This window comes from Bos taurus, chromosome 10 (genome assembly GCF_002263795.3).
Source record: "Bos taurus isolate L1 Dominette 01449 registration number 42190680 breed Hereford chromosome 10, ARS-UCD2.0, whole genome shotgun sequence".
Lineage (NCBI taxonomy): Eukaryota > Metazoa > Chordata > Mammalia > Artiodactyla > Bovidae > Bos > Bos taurus.
The window spans coordinates 72305789-72326297 of record NC_037337.1 but is presented as its reverse complement, the minus strand read 5'-3'; the positions used below and the strand labels follow the sequence as shown (position 1 = coordinate 72326297).

General features: G+C 39.6%; 1 protein-coding gene across 2 annotated transcripts in view; it reads right to left on the bottom strand.

Annotated features, from left to right (window-relative positions):
• PCNX4 (pecanex 4) overlaps window positions 1–17688 on the bottom strand; it is a 38235-nt gene extending 20547 nt beyond the window's left edge. For both annotated transcript variants that reach the window (XM_003586585.6, XM_059890885.1), the window contains exons 1-2: window positions 17231–17688; window positions 3635–4378 (exon numbers count right to left, since the gene is read on the bottom strand). In XM_003586585.6, coding sequence (XP_003586633.1) covers window positions 3635–4323 — 689 coding nt within the window. In that variant the 5' untranslated portion in view covers window positions 4324–4378; window positions 17231–17688. The remainder of the gene's footprint in view (window positions 1–3634; window positions 4379–17230) is intronic.
• Window positions 17689–20509: the final 2821 nt, after the last annotated feature.

The following is a 20509-nucleotide window of genomic DNA, read 5'->3' as shown; positions in this document are numbered from 1 at the left end:
TCCAAGCCTGCAAGAAAAAAACCTGTTTTTCTAACAACCATAAAAATATTTCAAGTTCTGTACACTCACTCACAATCCACGTACCTAGAAAAAGATGTTCTTAATACATAGTGAATAAGATGATATAAATATGTATCATTCATTCAAACAGTTCCTGAGAGTCTATGAATTAAGAATTGTAGGTTTAACATTTGTCTTTAATAAAAATGTTAGAAAAAATCATTTAAAAATTATTAATATACAACTATACTAGGTAGAATAAAGGATGAAGAAAGAGAAATTTACTACACTGTATGGCTTATCTCTTAAACTTTAATATTCTCTGAAAGGAACTTAAGATACAACTTGACATATCTGACAACTCTCCAAATTTGAATACACATTTCATATAGTATTTATCTGCAGTTATCTCACCTACAGTGAGACAATAACTCAATAATTTACATTCTGAAAATAATAATCTTATAAACTTAAATCTTTTAAAAAGGGTCAAATGTATAAATATACATTTAAACTTGATTTTGTTAACTTCTCAAAATCAAGCAATTAACATATTTTATAGTTAGAAATTCTAGTGGTACTCAGAAATCAATTATAACAGAATTTCCATAAATTCTCTCTTTACATATATGATTAGCTGAATAACTATAAAGCTGTTATAGTGTCCTCTGGTCCATCAATGTAACACAATTAGAAAAGATTAAGAGCTAAGGAACATTAGACGTCTAAGAATCAGTCCGTTTCAGTACACAAACTGGCTACACATTTTTAAATGCCTTGTTTTCTTTTAGGCTACCATAACAAAGTAGGATAGATTAGATGGCTCAAACAATAGAAACTTCTCACAGTTCCGGTACATAACAAAGTATCCTAAGACAAGCAGCTCAAACAATAGAAATTTATTTCTCACAGTCTGAGATCAGAATGCCATTATGATTGGGTTCTAACGAGAACTCTCTTTCTGGCTTCAGGAAGCCAATTTCTCACTGCATCCTCACGTGGTGGAAAGAGATGAAAAACTCTAGTGTCTCCACAAGGGCACCAATTCCATTAGGGACTAGGACTACCCCAACTAATTACCTCCCAAAGACCCTCACAAAATATCACTACACTGGGGGGTTAGGGCTTCAACATATGAGTTTTGAAGAGACATACAGTCAGTCTGTAACATTCCACCCCAGTCTCCCAAATTCATGTTCTTCTTATCTGAAAAATATATTCATTCCTTCTCGACAGCCACAAAATTCTTAACTCATTCCAGCATCAACTCTGAAGTCCAAAGTTATATCTAAATATCATCTAAATCATATACAGGTAAGACTTGAGGTATGACTTATCCTGAGACAAAATCCTCTCCAGTGTGAACCTATGAAACCAGACAAGTCATGTGCTTCCAAAACCCAGTGGTGGGACAGGCAAAAGATGGACATTCCCATTCCCAAAGGGAGAAACAGGAAAGAAAGAAGGGGTGTTTGGTCCTAAAGAAGTCCAACATCTGGCAAGGCAAATTTCATTAGATTTAAAGGTTGGAGAATAATCCTCCTTGGTTTCATACTCTGCTCTCCAGGTCCCCAGAGTGGCAGGTGACCCAAAGAGCTCTAGGTGTGGGTTCTATGCACCATAGCTCTACAGAGCAGTACCAGACCCAACGCTTCCAGCAGAGACCTTCTAGCCTGCTGAAACCTGATAATCTCAGAATCACTTTTGAGGTCACTTTTCTCTCTTCTTAAAGAAAAACACATGTTCACAGCCAAATAACTCTAATATCCCTGTCCTGTCAAATTTAAGAAGCTGAACAGCCTTCGTTCATTGTATGTTTGTTTCCGTGTGTCTACTCATATAATCCCAGAACTCGTTAAATTCATGAGTGACAGTCTGGCCACACCTTTGGTGTTCCCTTCAGAATATGCTTTCTCATTTTTCACAATATGGACAGGCTGACAGTTTCCTAAACCTTCAACCTCTTGTTCCATTTTGCTTAGCAATTCCTACTTCAATTCATCTCTCTTCTTTATATTTTATTATAAGCAGTCAGGAGAAATTAAGCTGTTCATTCAACACTTTGCTTAGGTATCTCCTCAGCTATATGTCCTAATTCATTACTCTCAAGTTCTACCTTTCACAAAACTTCAGAAAAAGTTCTTTACAAATTCTTTGCGACTTTCTAACAAGGACTGCCCTTTCCTCTAGTTTTCTATAACCTGTTCTCACTGCTGTCTTAAGAGCTCACCAGAATTGCCTTTAATGTCCATATTTCTAGCACTCACTTCAAAACTCTTCTAGCCTCTACCCATTATCCAGTTCCAAAGCTGCTTCTATACTTTTAGGTATTTGTTATTGGAGTACACCATCTTCTAAAAGAATCTTTGGTGGCTCAAATGGTAAAGAATCTGCCCACATTGCAGGAAACCCGGGTTCAATCCCTGGGTCAGAAAGGTCCCTGGAGAAGGAAATGACAATTCATTCCAGTATTCTTGCCTGGAGAATTCCATGGACAGAGGAGTCTGTCAGGCTACAGTCCATGAGATCACAGAGTCGGACATGACTGAGCATCTAACACTTTCACTTTCACCCCAGCTTCCTGGTATCAAAATCTTAGTTAGCTCCTAAAGAAATAGTCTGAATGGCTTAAACAACTGAAATTTATTTCTTACAGATCTTAAAGTCTGAGATCAGAGTGCCACCATGATTAAGGTATGGTGAAAACTCTTTCTGGCTTGCAGGCAGCTGCCTTCTCCCTTTACCTTCATATGTTAAAGGGAGAAATCAGACTCTCTGGTGTCTCTTCCTATAAGGGTATTAATCCCATCCCACTAGGGCCCCACCCTTATTGTCCTAATCAGCTTCCAAAAACTCCATCTCAAAATACCACCACAATGCAGGTTAGGGATTTAACGTATGAATGTGCTCAGTCACTCAGTTGTGTCCAACTCTTTGCGACCCCATGAACTGTAGCCCACAAGGCTCCTCTGTCCACGGCATTTTCCGGACAAGAATACTGGAGTCAGTTGCCATTTCCTTTTCCAACATATGAATGGAGGGGCACAAACATTCAGTGGTGCTGTAAGTGGTGCCTCTACATTTCTACTGGTGAAAGAGAAAACTACAAACTATAGAAAGAAATGTCAGATTTAGAAAAGGCAAGCCAAAGAGGTCAAATAATTGTGTTTACAATGGCTATTTTCTCTTTTTCTTCCATAGTAAATTGATTTTAAAAAATCAATTATTTTCTATAGTTACAACAAAATTAAGTAAGTTATTCTATCCATTTTAAATCCATTCAATCTATGTATAACATTTATCAGTATCAATTTTAAATTTCTGTTTCCCCTCACAGGAAAGTTCTCTTTTCACAGGTTTTAGCCAGGCTATGCTACAGATTCATGGCTCCTTATTTAAAGTAAATACAGGAATTAAACTTTACTTATAAAGGATTTTCTTTTTACTCTTCAATAAGATTTAACTACTGCTTTAGAATGAATGTTTAACAAAGATTAGTCCTATGAGATTAATTATCAAAACAACTTATCACTCAATGGTTTGGTGACTTAATTCATAGATTCTTCTTTTTTTTAAATACTAAGGACATTGCTTAAAAATAAAGAAAGTTATAAAGTATTTGATAGTTTATTACCTGTGTGCAAGATCTATAGAAATGAAGAAAAAAATATAAACAGGTCTCAGAAGAGGAGTGATTTCATAAGCATCCTGGGTTTGGAAAGTTGCAGACTCTGTAGGTGTGTTTACGATTAAAGAATATTCTCCTATACACAGCGTCATCCATCCAAAGACAAAGAGTAGAACAGTGCCTCCCGCACTGCCATACAGCAGGGTTATTCTATGCGGGAGCAAATACCATGTTCCAAGACCACACAGTAGTCCAGCAAGAACAGAATGAAAAACTGTGTTGGCCGTATGTTTTTTGCCAGGAATCAGAAATTTGATGGTCTCAGCACCAGCACAACCTGTAAACTCATGCTCATCTTCCTCTGCTAAAATGTCTGTGGTCAGCATTCTCTCCACTGTTACTGATTTGTTTCTGGCGTATAAACTTGTGAACTGGATGACAAACGCAGTGAAAAGCATCAGTCCACCTGAAAGCGCTGCTGTGTGATAGTCTTCCAGGATGCCTAATTGGTACAAAAGTGTTCCTATTCCGCCTAAAATCCATGGCACCAAAAAAAGGACAATCTGATGAACATATATGTAAGGAGGGGCACAATAGCCCAGTTTGAGTCGAGGGCCTCCAAGAACAGTCTGTGGAAAGCGCTTCAGGAAGAAGTCCTGTTTGTAATCGTTCAGCAGAGGCACATCTGGACTCATCCTTCTCACTCAGATTATTCTGAAAGTCACTTTCTTTTCTGTAATACAGCAGTCACTAAGAAAAAGAAAAAAATCACTATTTGAAAACATCATACTTAAAACATAAGGGAGAAAAAAATCCACATTTCCATTAGTTAGTTCCTTAGGGCAGGATTTGTATCTTCACTTCTCTATCTCCTTTCCATTGCCTGACACGTACTTGGCACAAAACAAACAGTTGCTAAGTGCTTTTTAAGTGAATATGAAAAAAAAATATTCACTATTAATTTACACAGAACTTAGATAAACTTAGAATTTCTTAAGTAACTCACATTTTCAGATTCTAAGGTCAAAGGCAAGTTCAAAAAGCCAGTACTCTCAACTCGAATCTGTTAGTGGTTTAACCGATTATTTCCCTGAGTGTTTCTGTTGTTTGTTCTTTTATACTTTTCTATTACAAGGGTGAGCAAAGTTTTTCTATAAAGGGTCAAATAGTAAATATTTTAGGCTTTGTGGACCATATGGTCTCTGTTTCAGTGACTCAACCCGGCTGTTGTTGCAGAAAAGCAACCATAGATAATATATACATAAGTGGATATTAGTAGTCACGTTTCAATATAACTTTACAGTCTTTACCCAAACAGGCTGTGGGCCAGATGAGCCTGTGGGCCACAGTTTGCCAACCTCTGCTCTATAAAATAAGGATATTCTCTGTAATTCCCTTGAAGTGAAATGGAAATAGAGGTGGAAAATAGAGATACTGTTAGTAGTCGCATCTCTTAACAATTATAGTAAATTTAGGTTTTCTGCTAATTTAAAAAGTCAAATTCTGCTAAAATAGTAGTTCAATAAAAAGCCATTTGCAACTCAACATGTAGTAGAAAGAACAACTGGAAACCAAAGACTCTAAGGGCCAGTTTACATGCATATTATTAACTAGGTTACCACATGCAAACCACTTCATGAAATTCATGGCACAACAATGTGACTGCAGAGTACCACTGAACTGTACACTTGGAAATGGTGAAGATGGTAAATTTTATGTTCTATGTATTTTACCACACACAAAAAACTTAAAGCCATCTTAAAGTAACTTTTCTTCACATCAGTTTAAGAGAGTCTTTCTGAAAGGTCCTCCTACCCAACCAGTTATCAGCCCTGGAGAGAGCTTTTGGGTCACCATTGAGAATAACTACCTTACAGCACATCTTGGGAAGCTGGGAAGTTCTTTATCCTGTAAATAGCTATTGTCTTATATCTTCCAGCTACTGGTCTTAGTTCTGCACAGAAGGTCATAGCTTTTAATCACATCACAGCCCTGCAAGTACTCACAAAATAACAGAACCAGAGGGCCAGATGGAACCTTATTCGTTGATAGTTTAACCTCAGAAAATGCAGACTGCCTCCTCGCCCTCTGAATGAGCTTATCTCCTGCATACTGATGTCAGTGTACTGTGTTCTGATATGCTTGTTCAGCAGAACCATGGGCAGGTGGGCAAAGATTCTAATTTCAGTTACCTATGGATGATGCTCTCAGATAGGAAAAAGAGCTTGGATGACTGGCTTGGGCATTTAAAAGCTGACCCCTCCTTCTCCACTAAGGGAAGTCAGGAACAATGTGAGATGACTTGCCGGGAAAGGAAGCCACAAATTGAAAATACCTTATAAACTAGATTATCTAGCTGCATGTTACTGCCCATATTCAATTACCTTTTAGTACTTTTGAGTCTTCTGTAAATTTAAATGTTCTCGCCCATTTGGTTGAATATTCTGTGATTATATTCCAAAGAGTGGAATAGTCTAAAGAAGATCTATTGTTGACTTGGAAACTTGGAAAGATGCCCACAATATATTGCAAAGTAAAATAAACACATTGATGATCCCATATGTAACAGAAAAAAAAAAGTATGCACACTTTCAGGTATACATGGTTATTCCACGTGTGTAAGTATACAAACACTAGGGGAGGATACTAGGATGGCGCTTTATTTTAAAGGGATATAAAAAGAAAGGCTGAAAGATACAGGACTGTTTGCCCTACAGAATGTTTCTTAAACAGATGTCTATGGTTAGAGAAGTTTGAGAAACTATTATACCAGACTGTCATCTTGAAGAGTCATAATGGATATCAGCGGACCAAAGATTCTGAGACATCTTCGAGTTAAAAACAAAACAAAACACCATTTCAAATCTGCTTAAAATATATCATTTAAGTTTTCCAAACTTATTTGACCTTGGAACCTATTTTCCCCTTGATATCTAATAACGGATCACGTGTGCAGTGTTTTATGGAAATTGCTTTCAGAAATATTGGCCTGGGCTTCAGTTGGAACCTTAAATATTTAGCCAGGTGGAGTTAAAAAAGATATACCATTTAAAGAAGAATGTCACAAATGAAGGTACACAAGAAAAAATAAATAAATAGAAATTTCATAGGCAGCAAGTACATCAGGTTTTTTTTTTTCTCATACTGTAAGAATAAAAGAGTATTACATGACAAATGCTGTAAATTCATTTAGGCAAAAATTATGATAAATTAGTACTGTTTGGCTTTTACTTTATTACAGATCCTGGATTACTTTAAAAACATCTTTGTATGAAATGACAGTTACATTTATATAGACAGATTTTCTAAATCCTAATCTGGATTACTAGCATGAAAAATAGAATCAGATTAAAACTAACTCCCTAAATGAAAATTTGGCACACTTTGAGAGACTGTTAAAGACAGACTAATGTATTTATATGGCTGCTACTTACAATATGTTAAAATGAATAATGGCTCAAGGCTTCAGGGGAAAAAAATGTAAAAGCTGTGAAAAGAGAAGTTAAGGGATAAAGATGGTTGCCACAACAATGATTTAAGCCGTATGCTTTCTTCATATGCTACTCTGAAAGCAGGCCAACAAAACAGCCATAAATAGGTTGCTTTATTTGGAATCTGAGTCACATTTTTTACCGGTTACCCAATAGGAAACAGAGATCAATTTGGCAATGGTACAGATGGGAGTACTTAGTTACCAAAATCTTAACTTTGGTAATCATGCAAGATATCAGCCTGAAAATCCCTTAAAACAAAGAAAGAGATAACAAAAAGTGGCAGTTTGGGGGGATTATTCTGAATTCATAGTTCTCTATATTTGACAAAAAGAATTCTTAGAAATAGAAGTTTTAGCAATTGCCTGATTTTGGTTAGCAAAGGTTACTTAAAAAAAAAAAAAATCTAGCATACTGCTTTTATTGTTGGTTTCATTCATTGAATCCACACATTTATTTTCCACTAGATTAGAATTTTTTCTTAATGAAAAAGATACTAACATAAGATCTACCCTCTTAGATTTTTAAGTGTACAATGCAGCATTGTTAACTACCACGGTAATGTTGTACAGTAAGTCTCTAGAACTTATTCATCTTGTGTAACTAAAACTTGCTAAATAGTAACTTTCCATTTATTCCTCCCCCAAGTGCCTGGCATATCATTCTATTCCCTGTTTCTAGGACTTTGATGATTTTAGATACCTTATGTAAGTGGAATCATGTAGTATTTGCCTTTCTGTGACTTGTTTATATAATTTATCATGTCTTTAAGGCTCATCCATGTTGTCACATCTGGCAGGATTTCTTTTTTAGGGCTTATTAATATTCCATTTTATGTACATATCACATGCTCTTTATCCATTCATCAGATGATGGACACTTGGTTTCCTCTACTTTTTGGCTATTATGAATAATGCTTCAGTAAACAAGAAAGTGCAAATATATTGAAAGATCTTGCTTTCAATTCATTTGGATAAATACCCAGAAATGGAATTACTGGATCACATGGCAGTTCCATTTTTAATTTTTCAAGGACTCTTCATAAAATGTTTTCAGTACCACTGTACTACTTTTGTGCAATGTGCCATTTTGTATTCCCACTAACAGTGGGAAGGTTCCAATTTCTCCACATCCTCCCCAACACTTGCTATCTTTTTTTTTTAACAGCTATCCTAACAGGTATGAGGTGATATCCAAGGAGCACTTGTTCACTGTACCTCTACTAAAGTTCTGTTGTACTTTGAGGAACATCAAGTTACAGTAAATCTTTGCTCTCCTATTTTTAACTTCTAAAAGCACTTTTTCATCCCTAAATATTGCTTTTTATAGAATACTATTATTATTTTATAAATATGCTCTATCTCTCTGAGAATATTCATTACATATATGTATATATGTTGTGTGTGTAGGTAAATGTCACATATTTTTTGTAATTGCCTCATGTCCTTGGCCTCTTTTCTACTGAAGTATTCACCTTCTTATTTTAAAAAACTTTTTATATATGAAGGATATTAACTGTGACTTATGTTACAACCCTTTCCCCCCATTATGTTAACTTGCTCTTGAAGCACTGTTAGAAGATGCTGGCAAGGATTAACCATTACATTTTAATAGTTGTTAGACTAAATTCTTCCTTTCACAGAGAAACAGCTAAATGATAAATTAGTACTTTCCACAAATGTAAACATTGTGGACGTTCAAAGTCAGGAGAGGCGGTGGTGAGGAGATACCCCTCGTCCAAGGTAAGGAGCACCGGCTGTGCTTTGCTGGAGCAGCCGTGAAGAGGTACCCCACGTCCAAGGTAAGAGAAATCCAAGTAAGACAGTCAATTTAATCACACTAGGACCACAGCCTTATCTAACTCAATGAACTAAGCCATGCCCGTGGGGCCACCCAAGACGGGTGGGTCATGGTGGAGAGGTCTGACAGAATGTGGTCCACTGTAGAAGGGAATGGCGAACCACTTCAGTATTCTTGCCTTAAGAACCCCATGAACAGTATGAAAAGGCAAAATGATAGGATACTGAAAGAGAAACTCCCCAAGTCAGTAGGTGCCCAATATGCTACTGGAGATCAGTAGAAAAATAACTCCAGAAAGAATGAAGGGATGGAGCCAAAGCACAAACAATACCCAGTTGTGGATGTGACTGGTGATAGAAGCAAGGTCTGATGCTGTAAAGAGCAATATTGTATAGGAACCTGGAATGTCAAGTCCATGAATCAAGGCAAATTGGAAGTGGTCAAACAGGACATGGCAAGAGTGAATGTCGACATTCTAGGAATCAGTGAACTGAAATGGACTGGAATGGGAGAATTTAACTCAGATGACCATTATATCTACTACTGCGGGCAGGAATCCCTCAGAATAAATGGAGTAGCCATCATGGTCAACAAAAGAGTCCGAAATGCAGTACTTAGATGCAATCTCAAAAACGACAGAATGATCTCTGTTGGTTTCCAAGGCAAACCATTCAATATCAGAGTAATCCAAGTCTATGCCCCAACCAGTAACGCTGAAGAAGCTGAAGTTGAACGGTTCTATGAAGGCCTACAAGACCTTTTAGAAGTAACCCCCAAAAAAGATGTCCTGTTCAATATAGGGGACTGGAATGCAAAAGTAGGAAGTCAAGAAACACCTGGAGTAACAGGCAAATTTGGCCTTGGAATACGGAATGAAGAAGGGCAAAGGCTAATAGAGTTTTGCCAAGAGAATGCACTGGTAGTAGCAAACACCCTCTTACAACACCACAAGAGAAGACTCTACACATGGACATCACCAGATGGTCAATACCGAATTAGATTGATTATATTCTTTGCAGCCAAAGATGGAGAAGCTCTATACAGTCAACAAAAACAAGGCCAGGAGCTGACTGTGGCTCAGATCATGAACTGATTACTACCAAATTCAGACTTAAACTGAAGAAAGTAGGGAAAACCACTAGACCATTCAGGTATGACCTAAATCAAATCCCTTATCATTATACAGTGGAAGTGAGAAATAGATTTAAGGACCTAGATCTGATAGATAGAGTGCCTGATGAACTATGGACTGAGGTTCGTGACACTGTACAGGAGACAGGGATTAAGACCATCCCCATGGAAAAGAAATGCAGAAAAGCAAAATGGCTGTCTGGGGAGGTCTTACAAATAGCTGTGAAAAGAATAGAAGTGAAAAGCAAAGGAGAAAAGGAAAGATACAAACATCTGAATGCAGAGTTCCAAAGAATAGCAAGAAGAGATAAGAAAGCCTTCCTCAGCGATCAATGCAAAGAAATAGAGGAAAACAACAGAATGGGAAAGACTAGGGATCTCTTCAAGAAAATCAGAGATACCAAGGGAACATTTCATGCAAAGATGGGCTCGATAAAGGACAGAAATGGTATGAAGCAGAAGATATTAAGAAGGGGTGGCAAGAATACACAGAAGAACTGTACAAAAAAGATCTTCACGACCCAGATAATCACGATGGTGTGATCACTGACCTAGAGCCAGACATCCTGGAATGTGAAGTCAAGTGGGCCTTAGAAAGCATCACTACCAACAAAGCTAGTGGAGGTGATGGAATTCCAGTTGAGCTATTTCAAATCCTGGAAGATGATGCTGTGAAAGTGCTGCACTCGATATGCCAACAAATTTGGAAAACTCAGCAATGGCCACAGGACTGGAAAAGGGCAGTTTTCATTCTAATCCCAAAGAAAGGCAATGCCAAAGAATGCTCAAACTACCGCACAATTGCAATCATCTCACACGCTAGTAAAGCAATGCTCAAAATTCTCCAACTAAGGCTTCAGCAATATGTGAACCGTGAACTTCCAGATGTTCAAGCTGGTTTTAGAAAAGGAAGAGGAAGCAGAGATCAAATTGCCAACATTCGCTGGATCATGGAAAAAGCAAGAGAGTTCCAGAGAAACATCTATTTCTGCTTTATTGACTATGCCAAAGCCTTTGACTGTGTGGATCACAATAAACTGTGGAAAATTCTGAAAGAGATGGGAATATCAGACCACCTGACCTGCCTCTTGAGAAATTTGTATGCAGGTCAGGAAGCAACAGTTAGAACTGGACATAGAACAACAGACTGGCTCCAAATAGGAAAAGGAGTATGTCAAGGCTATATATTGTCACCCTGCTTATTTACCTTCTATGCAGAGTACACCATGAGAAATCCTGGGCTGGAAGAAGCACAAGCTGGAATCAAGATTGCTGGGAGAAATATCAATAACCTCAGATATGCAGATGACACCACCCTTATGGCAGAAAGTGAAGAGGAACTAAAAAGCCTCTTGATGAAAGTGAAAGAGGAGAGTGACAAAGTTGGCTTAAAGCTCAACATTCAGAAAACAAAGATCACGGCATCTGGTCCCATCACTTCATGGCAAATAGATGGGGAAACAGTGGAAACAGTGTCAGACTTTATTTTTCTGGGCTCCAAAACCACTGCAGATGGTGACTGCAGCCATGAAATTAAAAGATGCTTACTCCTTGAAAGGAAAGTTATGACCAACCTAGATAGCATATTCAAAATCAGAGACATTACTTTGCCAACAAAGGTCCGTCTAGTCAAGGCTATCGTTTTTTCCAGTGGTCATGTATGGATGTGAGAGTTGGACTGTGAAGAAGGCTGAGCGCCGAAGAATTGATGCTTTTGAACTGTGGTGTTGGAGAAGACCCTTGAGAGTTCCTTGGACTGCAAGGAGATCCAACCAGTCCATTCTGAAGGAGATCAGCCCTAGGACTTCTTTGGAAGGAATGATGCTAAAGCTGAAACTCCAGTACTTTGGCCACCTCATGCGAAGAGTTGACTCACTGGAAAAGACTCTGATGCTGGGAGGGATTGGGGGCAGGAGGAGAAGGGGACAACAGAGGATGAGATGGCTGGATGGCATCACCTACTCAATGGACTTGAGTTTGAGTGAACTCTGGGAGTTGGTGATGGACAGGGAGGCCTGGTGTGCTGCGATTCATGGGGTCACAAAGAGGCGGACATGACTCGTGACTGAACTGAACTGAACTGAAACACTGGAATAACGTTTGATGATCTACAACGTGTTAGGTGATGGTACAAACACTGCTGTCTGACTCAAAGGAGTTTACACCAAGTAGAAGAGAGATAATTTTCCTCCCAAATAATTGTTACTGTTAAAAGCAACTCTGGAATTATTTTAATTTTCATTATCAAGATCACAGAGTAAGCAAAGAACAGAAAGTTTACAAGTAAAAATATTAAAAAAAATTAAATTTGTCAAGAAGAAGAAATTCCTGTTATATTTAAAAATGCCAACACAATCTTTGTCAGTAATGAATAGAATGTGCCCATCCATGTTCCAAAAAAGTATTTTTTTTTTTTGAAATTTGAAAGGAGGGGCTTCCCTGGTGATTAAGTGGTGAAGAATCCACCTGCCAGTGTAGACATAGGTTTAATCCCTGGTCTGGAAAGATCCCATATGCTGGGAAGCAACTAAATCTGTACGCCTCAACCATTCAATCTGTGCTCCAGAGCCCAGAAGCTGCAACTAGTAAGCCCACATGTGGCAACTACAAAAACCTGGGCACCCTAGAGCTCGTGCTCCACAACAAGAGGAGTCATGGCAATGAACAGCCTGTGCACCACAACTTGAGAGCTGCCCCAGCTCTCTGCAACTAGAGAAAAGCCTGCGCAGCAAGAAAGACCAGCACAGCCAAAATAAAAAAATTAAATTATTTTTAAAATATGAAAGGAAATATACAAAAGTTCTACTTTTCTAAGCATAATCACCTTTACTAATTCGGAAGACAAAAAAATTCAAAAGTTAGGAAAAAGAACTGTACACAGAAAATTATAAGACACTAATGAAAGAAATCAAAGACAACATAAACAGATGGAGAGGTATTTCACATTCCTGGGTATGAAGAATCAATTTTGTGAAAACGACTATACTACCAAACACAATCTACCGATTCAATGTGATCCCTATCAAATTACCCATGGCATTTTTCACAGAACTAGAACAAAAAATTTCACAATTCATATGGAAACACAAAAGACCCTGAATAGCCAAAGAAGTCTTAAGAAAGAAGAATGCAGCTGGAGGAATCCACCTTCCTGACTTCAGATTATACTACAAAGCTACAGTCATCACGACAGTACAGTACTGGCACAAAAACAGAAATATAGACCAATGGAACAAGACAGAAAGCCCAGAATAAACCCATGCACTTATGGGTACCTTATTTTTGACAAAGGAGGCAAGAAGATACAATGGGGCGAAGACAGCCTATTAAATAAATGGTACTGGGAAAACTGGACATTTACATGTAAAAGAATGAAATTAGAACACTTCCTAACACCATACACAAAATAAACTCAAAATGGATTAATGACCTAAATATAAGGCCAGAAGCTATAAAACTTTTAGAGGAAAACATAGGCAGAACACTTGATGACAGAAATCAAAGTAAGATCCTCTATGACCCACCTTCTAGAGTAATGGAAATAAAAACAAAAGTAAACAAGTGGGACCTGATTAAACGTAAAAAGCTTTTGCACAGCAAAGGAAACTATAAGCAAGGTGAAAAGACAACCCTTGGAATGGGAGAAAATAACAGCAAATGAAACAACTGACAAAGGATTAATTTCCAAAATATACAAGCAGCTCATACAACTCAATACCAGAAAAACAAACAACCCAATCAAAAAGTGTGAAAAAGACCTAAACAGACATTTCTCCAAAGGAGACATACAGATGGCTAACAAACACAGGAAAGGATGCTCAGCATTGCTCATTGTTAGAGAAATGCAAATCAAAACCACAATGAGATATATCACTTCAAACTGGTCAGAATGGCCATCACCAAAAAGTCTACAAACAATAAATGCTGGAGAGGGTGTGGAGGAAAGGGAATGCTCTTGCACTGTTGGTTGGAATGTAAACTGATACAGCCACTATGGAAGACAGTATGGAGATTCCTTAAAAACTAGGAATAAAATCACCATATGACCCAGCAATCCCACTCCTAGGCATATACCGTGAGGAAACCAGAATTAAAAAAGACACATGAATCACATTGTTCACTGAAGCACTATTTACAACAGCTAGAACATGGAAGCAACCTAGATGCCCACTGACAGATGAATGGATAATGAAGTTGTGGTACATATACACAATGGAATACTACTCAGCCATAAAAAGGAATGCATTTGAGTCAGTTCTGATGAGGTGGATGAACCTAGAACCTATTATACAGAATGAAGTGAGTCAGAAAGAGAAAGATAAATATTGTTTCTAATGCACATATAGAATCTAGAAAAATGGTTCTGAAGAATTTATTTACAGGGCAACAGTGGAGAAACAGACATAGAGAATAGACTTATGGACATGGGGAGAGGGGAGGAGAGGGTGAGATGTATGGAAAGAGTAACATGGAAACTTACATTACCATATGTAAAATAGATAGGCAAAGGGAATTTGCTGTATGGCTCAGGAAACTCAAACAGAGGCTCAGGGGCTCTGTATCAACCTAGAAGGGTGGGATGGGGAGGTAGATGGGAGGGAGGTTGAAAGGGAGGGGATATACGTATACCTATGGCTGATTCATGTTGAGGTTTGACAGAAAGCAACAAAATTCTGTAAAGCAATTATTCTTCAATAAAAAAAGATAAACTTCATGTTAGGAAAACAAAATGGCCTACATCTAAGAGTTTTTCAATCACACCAAGCTACTGACATATGAAATGGAAGTTTTGGGGGTTTTTTGTGCGTGAATTGAGAAACAGAAGGATAAATTTGGAAAAGGGGTTTTCAGAGAAGGGTGGGCCTGAGAGAAATCTACAAATGTCAAAATAGGAAGCTTTTGTTACCTAAGCCAGCATGGCAATGGCAGGTAGGACTACTTGATAAGACAAACACATACAAGAGGGGAAAGTGTCTAAAAGAAAAAGTTCTCACCATCAAGAAAGTGAAAACAAGGCAGGGGTGGGGGTAGGACAAATTGGGAGACTGGGATTCACATATATACACTACTATATATAAAACAGATAACAAATGAGAACCTACTGTATGGCCCAGGGAACTCTGCTCTGTGCTCTGTGGTGACCTACATGGGAAGGAAATCCGAAAAAGAGGAGGCATATGTCTATATGGACGATGCGCTTTGCTGTACAGCAGAAACTGACACAGCAGTATAAAACAACTATAACCCAATTAAAGAAAAGTAGAATAAAATAAAAAGTAAAAGGTAATGGAAAAAAGGCAAAACCATTCATCAAATGGGAGAAAATTTCTGCAAATTATATATTCGTTATGGGACTTGTAGAAAATATAGAAAAATGTCTTACAACTTAATGAAAATACAAATAATTTAAAACTGGCCAAAATATCTGAATAGACATTTCTCCATAGATAATATACAAATGGCTAACATAAGCATACGAAATGATGTTCAACAACATTACTCATTGGGGAAGTGCAAACCAAAACCACAATGAGATATCTTCAAATCCACTTGACTGGCTATCTAAAAGACAAACAATAAGAAGTACTGCCAAAGTTACAGAGAAATCAGAACACTCAAATGATAATGTAAAATGGTACAGCTGCTTTGGAAATAGTCTGGCAGTTCCTTAAAAGGCTAAACATAGTTATCATATTCCACTCCAGTCTTCTTGCCTGGAGAATTCCATGGACAGAGAAGCCTGGCAGGCCACAGTCCATGGGGTCTCAACGAGTTGGACACAACTGAGTGACTAACACACACACACACACACACACACCCCATATGACCTAGCAGTTTCATTCCTAGGTACTTACCCATGAGAAAAGAAAACATTAGTCTACACAAGTATTTGTACATGAACATTCATAGAAGAAATATTATTAATAGCCTCAAATGGAAACAACATAAATGGCCATCAACAGATGAAATAAAACGTGATGTATCCATAGGTGCATGCCCAGTCGCTTCAGTCGTGTCCTACTCCCTGTGACCCCATGAACTGCAGCCTGCCAAGCTCCTCTGTCCATGAGATTCTCCAGGCAAGAACAGTGGAGTGGGCTGCCATTTCCTTCTCCAGATATAGCCATACATTGGAATATTAATAAGACTACAAACAACAGTGAAATACTGATGCACGCTATTAATACAACATGAATGAACCCTAAAAACAATGCTAAGTGGAAGAAGCCAATCACAAAAGGCCACATACTGTACAATTCCATTTATGTGAAACATCCAGAGCAAATCTATAAGGACAGAAAACAGATTAGGGTTTGCCTAGGGCTGGTGGGGACAGGGAGAATGGCTGCTAAAGGATACAGAGCTTTTTGGGGGCGTGATGAAAATGTTTTAAATTTGAATTGTATGGAATATGAATTTTAATCTCAATAAAGTTCTTACAAAAGAAAAAGAAACAGAAAAGGTCCCCCACCTGGTACTTTCTGTGGCAGCTAATAACTAGCAGGCAGTTCTTTAAGTCGGATATTAAATAAAGTGATGGTCAGGTGTCCAAACAATTAAACGACTAAAATGGCAACATCTGAACTGGCTTTGATTGCTATGATAAAGATGTGAAGATTTGGCATGGGTGATGGTAGACATCCAATAATATAAAGGATGGGCTCTGCCCTAATTGCAGGAATGAGAAAAAAATCCACCTAAGATTATACAAGTGAATAAGAGAAAAAAACAATTCAGAGGCCTGATTAAGTAACTTCTGGCAGAGTAGACTTCATTGAAGTAAATGTTGGTCCTTGATAAACACAGGATTGTGGAGAGACAGTGCAGATCGGTGGGGAAAGAGTTGTTCCTATTGAGGAGTCCGTGATTTGACTGATTTAGAGCAAAAGTGGAGAAAAGGAGAAAATTAATACAGTAGTAAGGGCCATAGTTCGTAATCTTTAGTTGGCTAACAAGCCCATTCCTAAACCAAGACTGAAAGGGCCATTTTCCATTTCCCAAGTATCTCTCAAAAATAAAATTCAACAGTCTAAAGAAGCCTTACGAAAGAAGTTAAAAGCACACCAGATTGATGAACTCTAGAGACAGAGCTCATCTCATGTCTTAAAAAATGCAATCATCACTCTGCATAGGCTTGGAAATTAAAGCGGCCAAGGTGGGTATCAGGGATCTAACGTACCTGGAGTCACCTGAGGGAAGAGGCGAAGCGAAGGCATCCCGGTGAGGGCACTTCTGCAGGTATACCCGGGGTGCGCGCTCCCGCCGGAAGGCTGCCTGCGGTCCGAACGCCAAGGCAGAGGACCTGTGGCGGCCACGGCAACCAGCTCACCGCGGTGGCGTCGCGACCGGCACCTCGTTTCCATGGCTAACGTCAACTCCAGCAGGCGCCCCAGGGCGCGGAACGGACCTCGGGGGCGGGCCGCGCGCTCGGCTCGTCCCGCCCCTCGGCCTGAGGTTACCTCTGGGCCTCAGCCTGACCAGGCAAGGCCGAGAGTGGGGAAAGGCGCGCTCGGATCGCTCCAGCTCTGGGCCAACGATCGCGTGACCCGGGACTATGGGACTTGCGTGGGCTCGGGCCTCGCCTAAAGCCCAGAAACGGCGGTGGGGGATCGCCGCTCTAGCTCTGAACTTTCACCCGCGTCGCGCCTCTACGCAAGAGCGTCGTTGCCCTGGTGACGCGACGTTCCTCCGGAGAGTAGAGCGCTCAGGCTGATAGAGAGATTTTAAGAGCCGGCGCCATTTTGAGAGCGTGTAGCAGTAAGTGGCTTGACTGACGAGTCTGGGTGTAGTGAGACTTCAACCGCTCAGGGTCCCGCGACCTACGTTAACCACAGCCGCACTTTGGCCGTCGCCACCCAATACACTGACGGTAATAAATGGGTGTAAGTGATACTTCATACATATACGTGTTCGCTGTCGCCCCTTTATTGTATTTTTCCCCCAAGAGTGGATTTGTGACTGCATTTTAAATACTATGAACCAAAGTACCCATAAGTGAAACATGCCACCAAGGTATCTGTTTATTAATAAAGTCAGCCAAAGTTACCGTTTTCCAATTTTTTAAAAAAGCTATTTTTTAAATAATGGCGGACTATTATTGCTGCTCGGAGAAGGCAATGGCACCCCACTCCAGTACTCTTGCCTGGAAAATCCCATGGACGGAGCGGCCTGGTGGGCTGCAGTCCATGGGGTCGCTAGAAGTCGGACACGACTGAGCGACTTCACTTTCACTTTTCACTTTCATGCATTGGAGAAGGAAATGGCAACCCACTCCAGTGTTCTTGGCTGGAGAATACAAGGCACGGCGCAGCCTGGGGAGCTGCCGTCTATGGGGTCGCACAGAGTCGGACACGACTGAAGTGATGCTGGGAAAGATTGAAGGCAAGAGGAGGAGAGGACAGAAGACGAGATGTTTGGATGGCATCACCAACTCCATGGCCATGAGTTTGAACAAGCTTGGGAGTTGGTGATGGATGGGGAAGCCTGGCGTGCTGCAGTCCATGGAGTGGCAAAGTCGGACAGGACTGAGTGACTGAACTGAAAAGAAAGCCAAGGCTAATAAAAAAAAGATACAAATCTATCCAGAGGAATAGTGTAGTTTATTGAAATCATGTGGAAGAAAACCCTTTGCACCATCCATGGCGATAATGAGGTAGAAATTACTAGGCAGTCAGTGTAGACCTCTGAGACCTCTGGACTTTTTTTCAATAAACGTCCTGCTCCATTGTCCTGAATTTCTGGAATGTGTCTTTGGTCTGATCAATTATCAGCACCCAGATCCAGGGAAAGTGAAAGTCACTCAGTGGTGTTGGACTCTCTGTGACACCATGGACTGTACCATCCATGGAATTCTCCAGGCCAGAATACTGGAGTGGGTAGCCAGTTACCTTCTCCAGGGAACCTTTCCAACCCAGGGATCGGAACCCAGGTCTCCCACATTGCAGGCGGATTCTTCACTAGCTGAGTCGCAAGGGAGGGCAGTAATTAGCTTCTGTTCCATATGCGTGAGGGAAAAGCAACTGGTGATTGTTAATCTTAAACCCATACATCTGGTCCATTGTAAAATGGCCAGGAGGAATGAAAAAGAGTGGTGACTTAATCCAAGGATCAGTTAAGTTGCTCAGGCCTGTATGACTCTTTGCTACTCCATGGATTGCAGCACACCAGGCTCCCCCCGTCTCTCACGACCTTCCAGAGGTTGCCCAAACTCATGTCCCTTGACTCAGTGATGTCATCCAACCATCTCATCCTCTGTTGTATCTTTCCCATCCTGCTTTAAATCTTTCTCAGCATCGGGGTCTTTTCCAATGAGTCAGTTCTTCTCATCCAAAGTATTGGAGTTTCAGCTTCAGCATCAGTCCTTCCAATGATTATTTAGGACTGATTTCCTTTAGGACTAACTGGTTGGATCTTGCAGTCCAAGCGACTCTCAGGAGTCTTCTCCAACACCACAGCTCAAAAACATCAATTCTTTGGTACGCAGCTTTCTTTATCATCCAACTCTTAACATCCATACATGACTACTGGAAAAACCATAGCTTTGACTATAGGACCTTTGTAGATAAAGTAATGTCTCTGCTTTTTAATATGCTGCCTAGATTGGTCATAGCTTTTCTTCCAAGGAGCAAGCATCTTTTAATTTCATGGCTGCAGTCACCATCTGCAGTGATTCTGGAGCCCAAAAAAATAAAGTCTGTCACTGTTTCCATTGTTTCCCCAGTGGAGGATAAAGAGAAGTCACAAAGTTGTTAAGTATCTTGACCTTTAACTTGATTGGTTAGAAATAACATGATTTAAGGAAGGATATAAAAACTACTGTAAGTCTGGCCTTGTGGGGGACTCTTTACCCCATCTCAATGTCTATGCTGAGAGCTTTGTACTTTCTTCCTCTTTAAAAAATCCTATTCACTTGCTACTGTGAGTGTTTGTGGATTTCCTTCTTCGGATCTGAGGGCAAGAACTCAGTTCCCATTTCATTAACATACATACATACTTGCTTTCAAGGATATAATTTGGAAATAGAACTTTTCCTAGTTTGTTGTGAAGAGGAAGTATGTATTTGGTTCATCCCTAATCTTTTACAGTCTTTTGGGGAAGATATAACTTCAGTCATCATGGGTCATGGTACCACATTAAGCATCTTTGAAGCACATCAGCTACTCCTAGGAAGTCAGTATAGAGTGGTAAAGAGTAGATGCTCTGCGATCCAGAAACCTGAGTTAAAACTACTTGGACCTTGGGCAGGCCACCTCAAAATATGCCCCAGTGTCATATTGATTATTTTGAATTAAAGTTATTAAAGGAGTGGTGGGTGCCAGAGGGACCTTTGAACCTCCTCTCAGTGTCCCTGAAACCAGGAACTAAAGCTCCCATGTGAAAGGTACCCTCCCTGTACTAGAAAGTAGAAAGACATCCTTATCACTAGAGACAGGCAGAGAAATATGTATAAACAAAACTT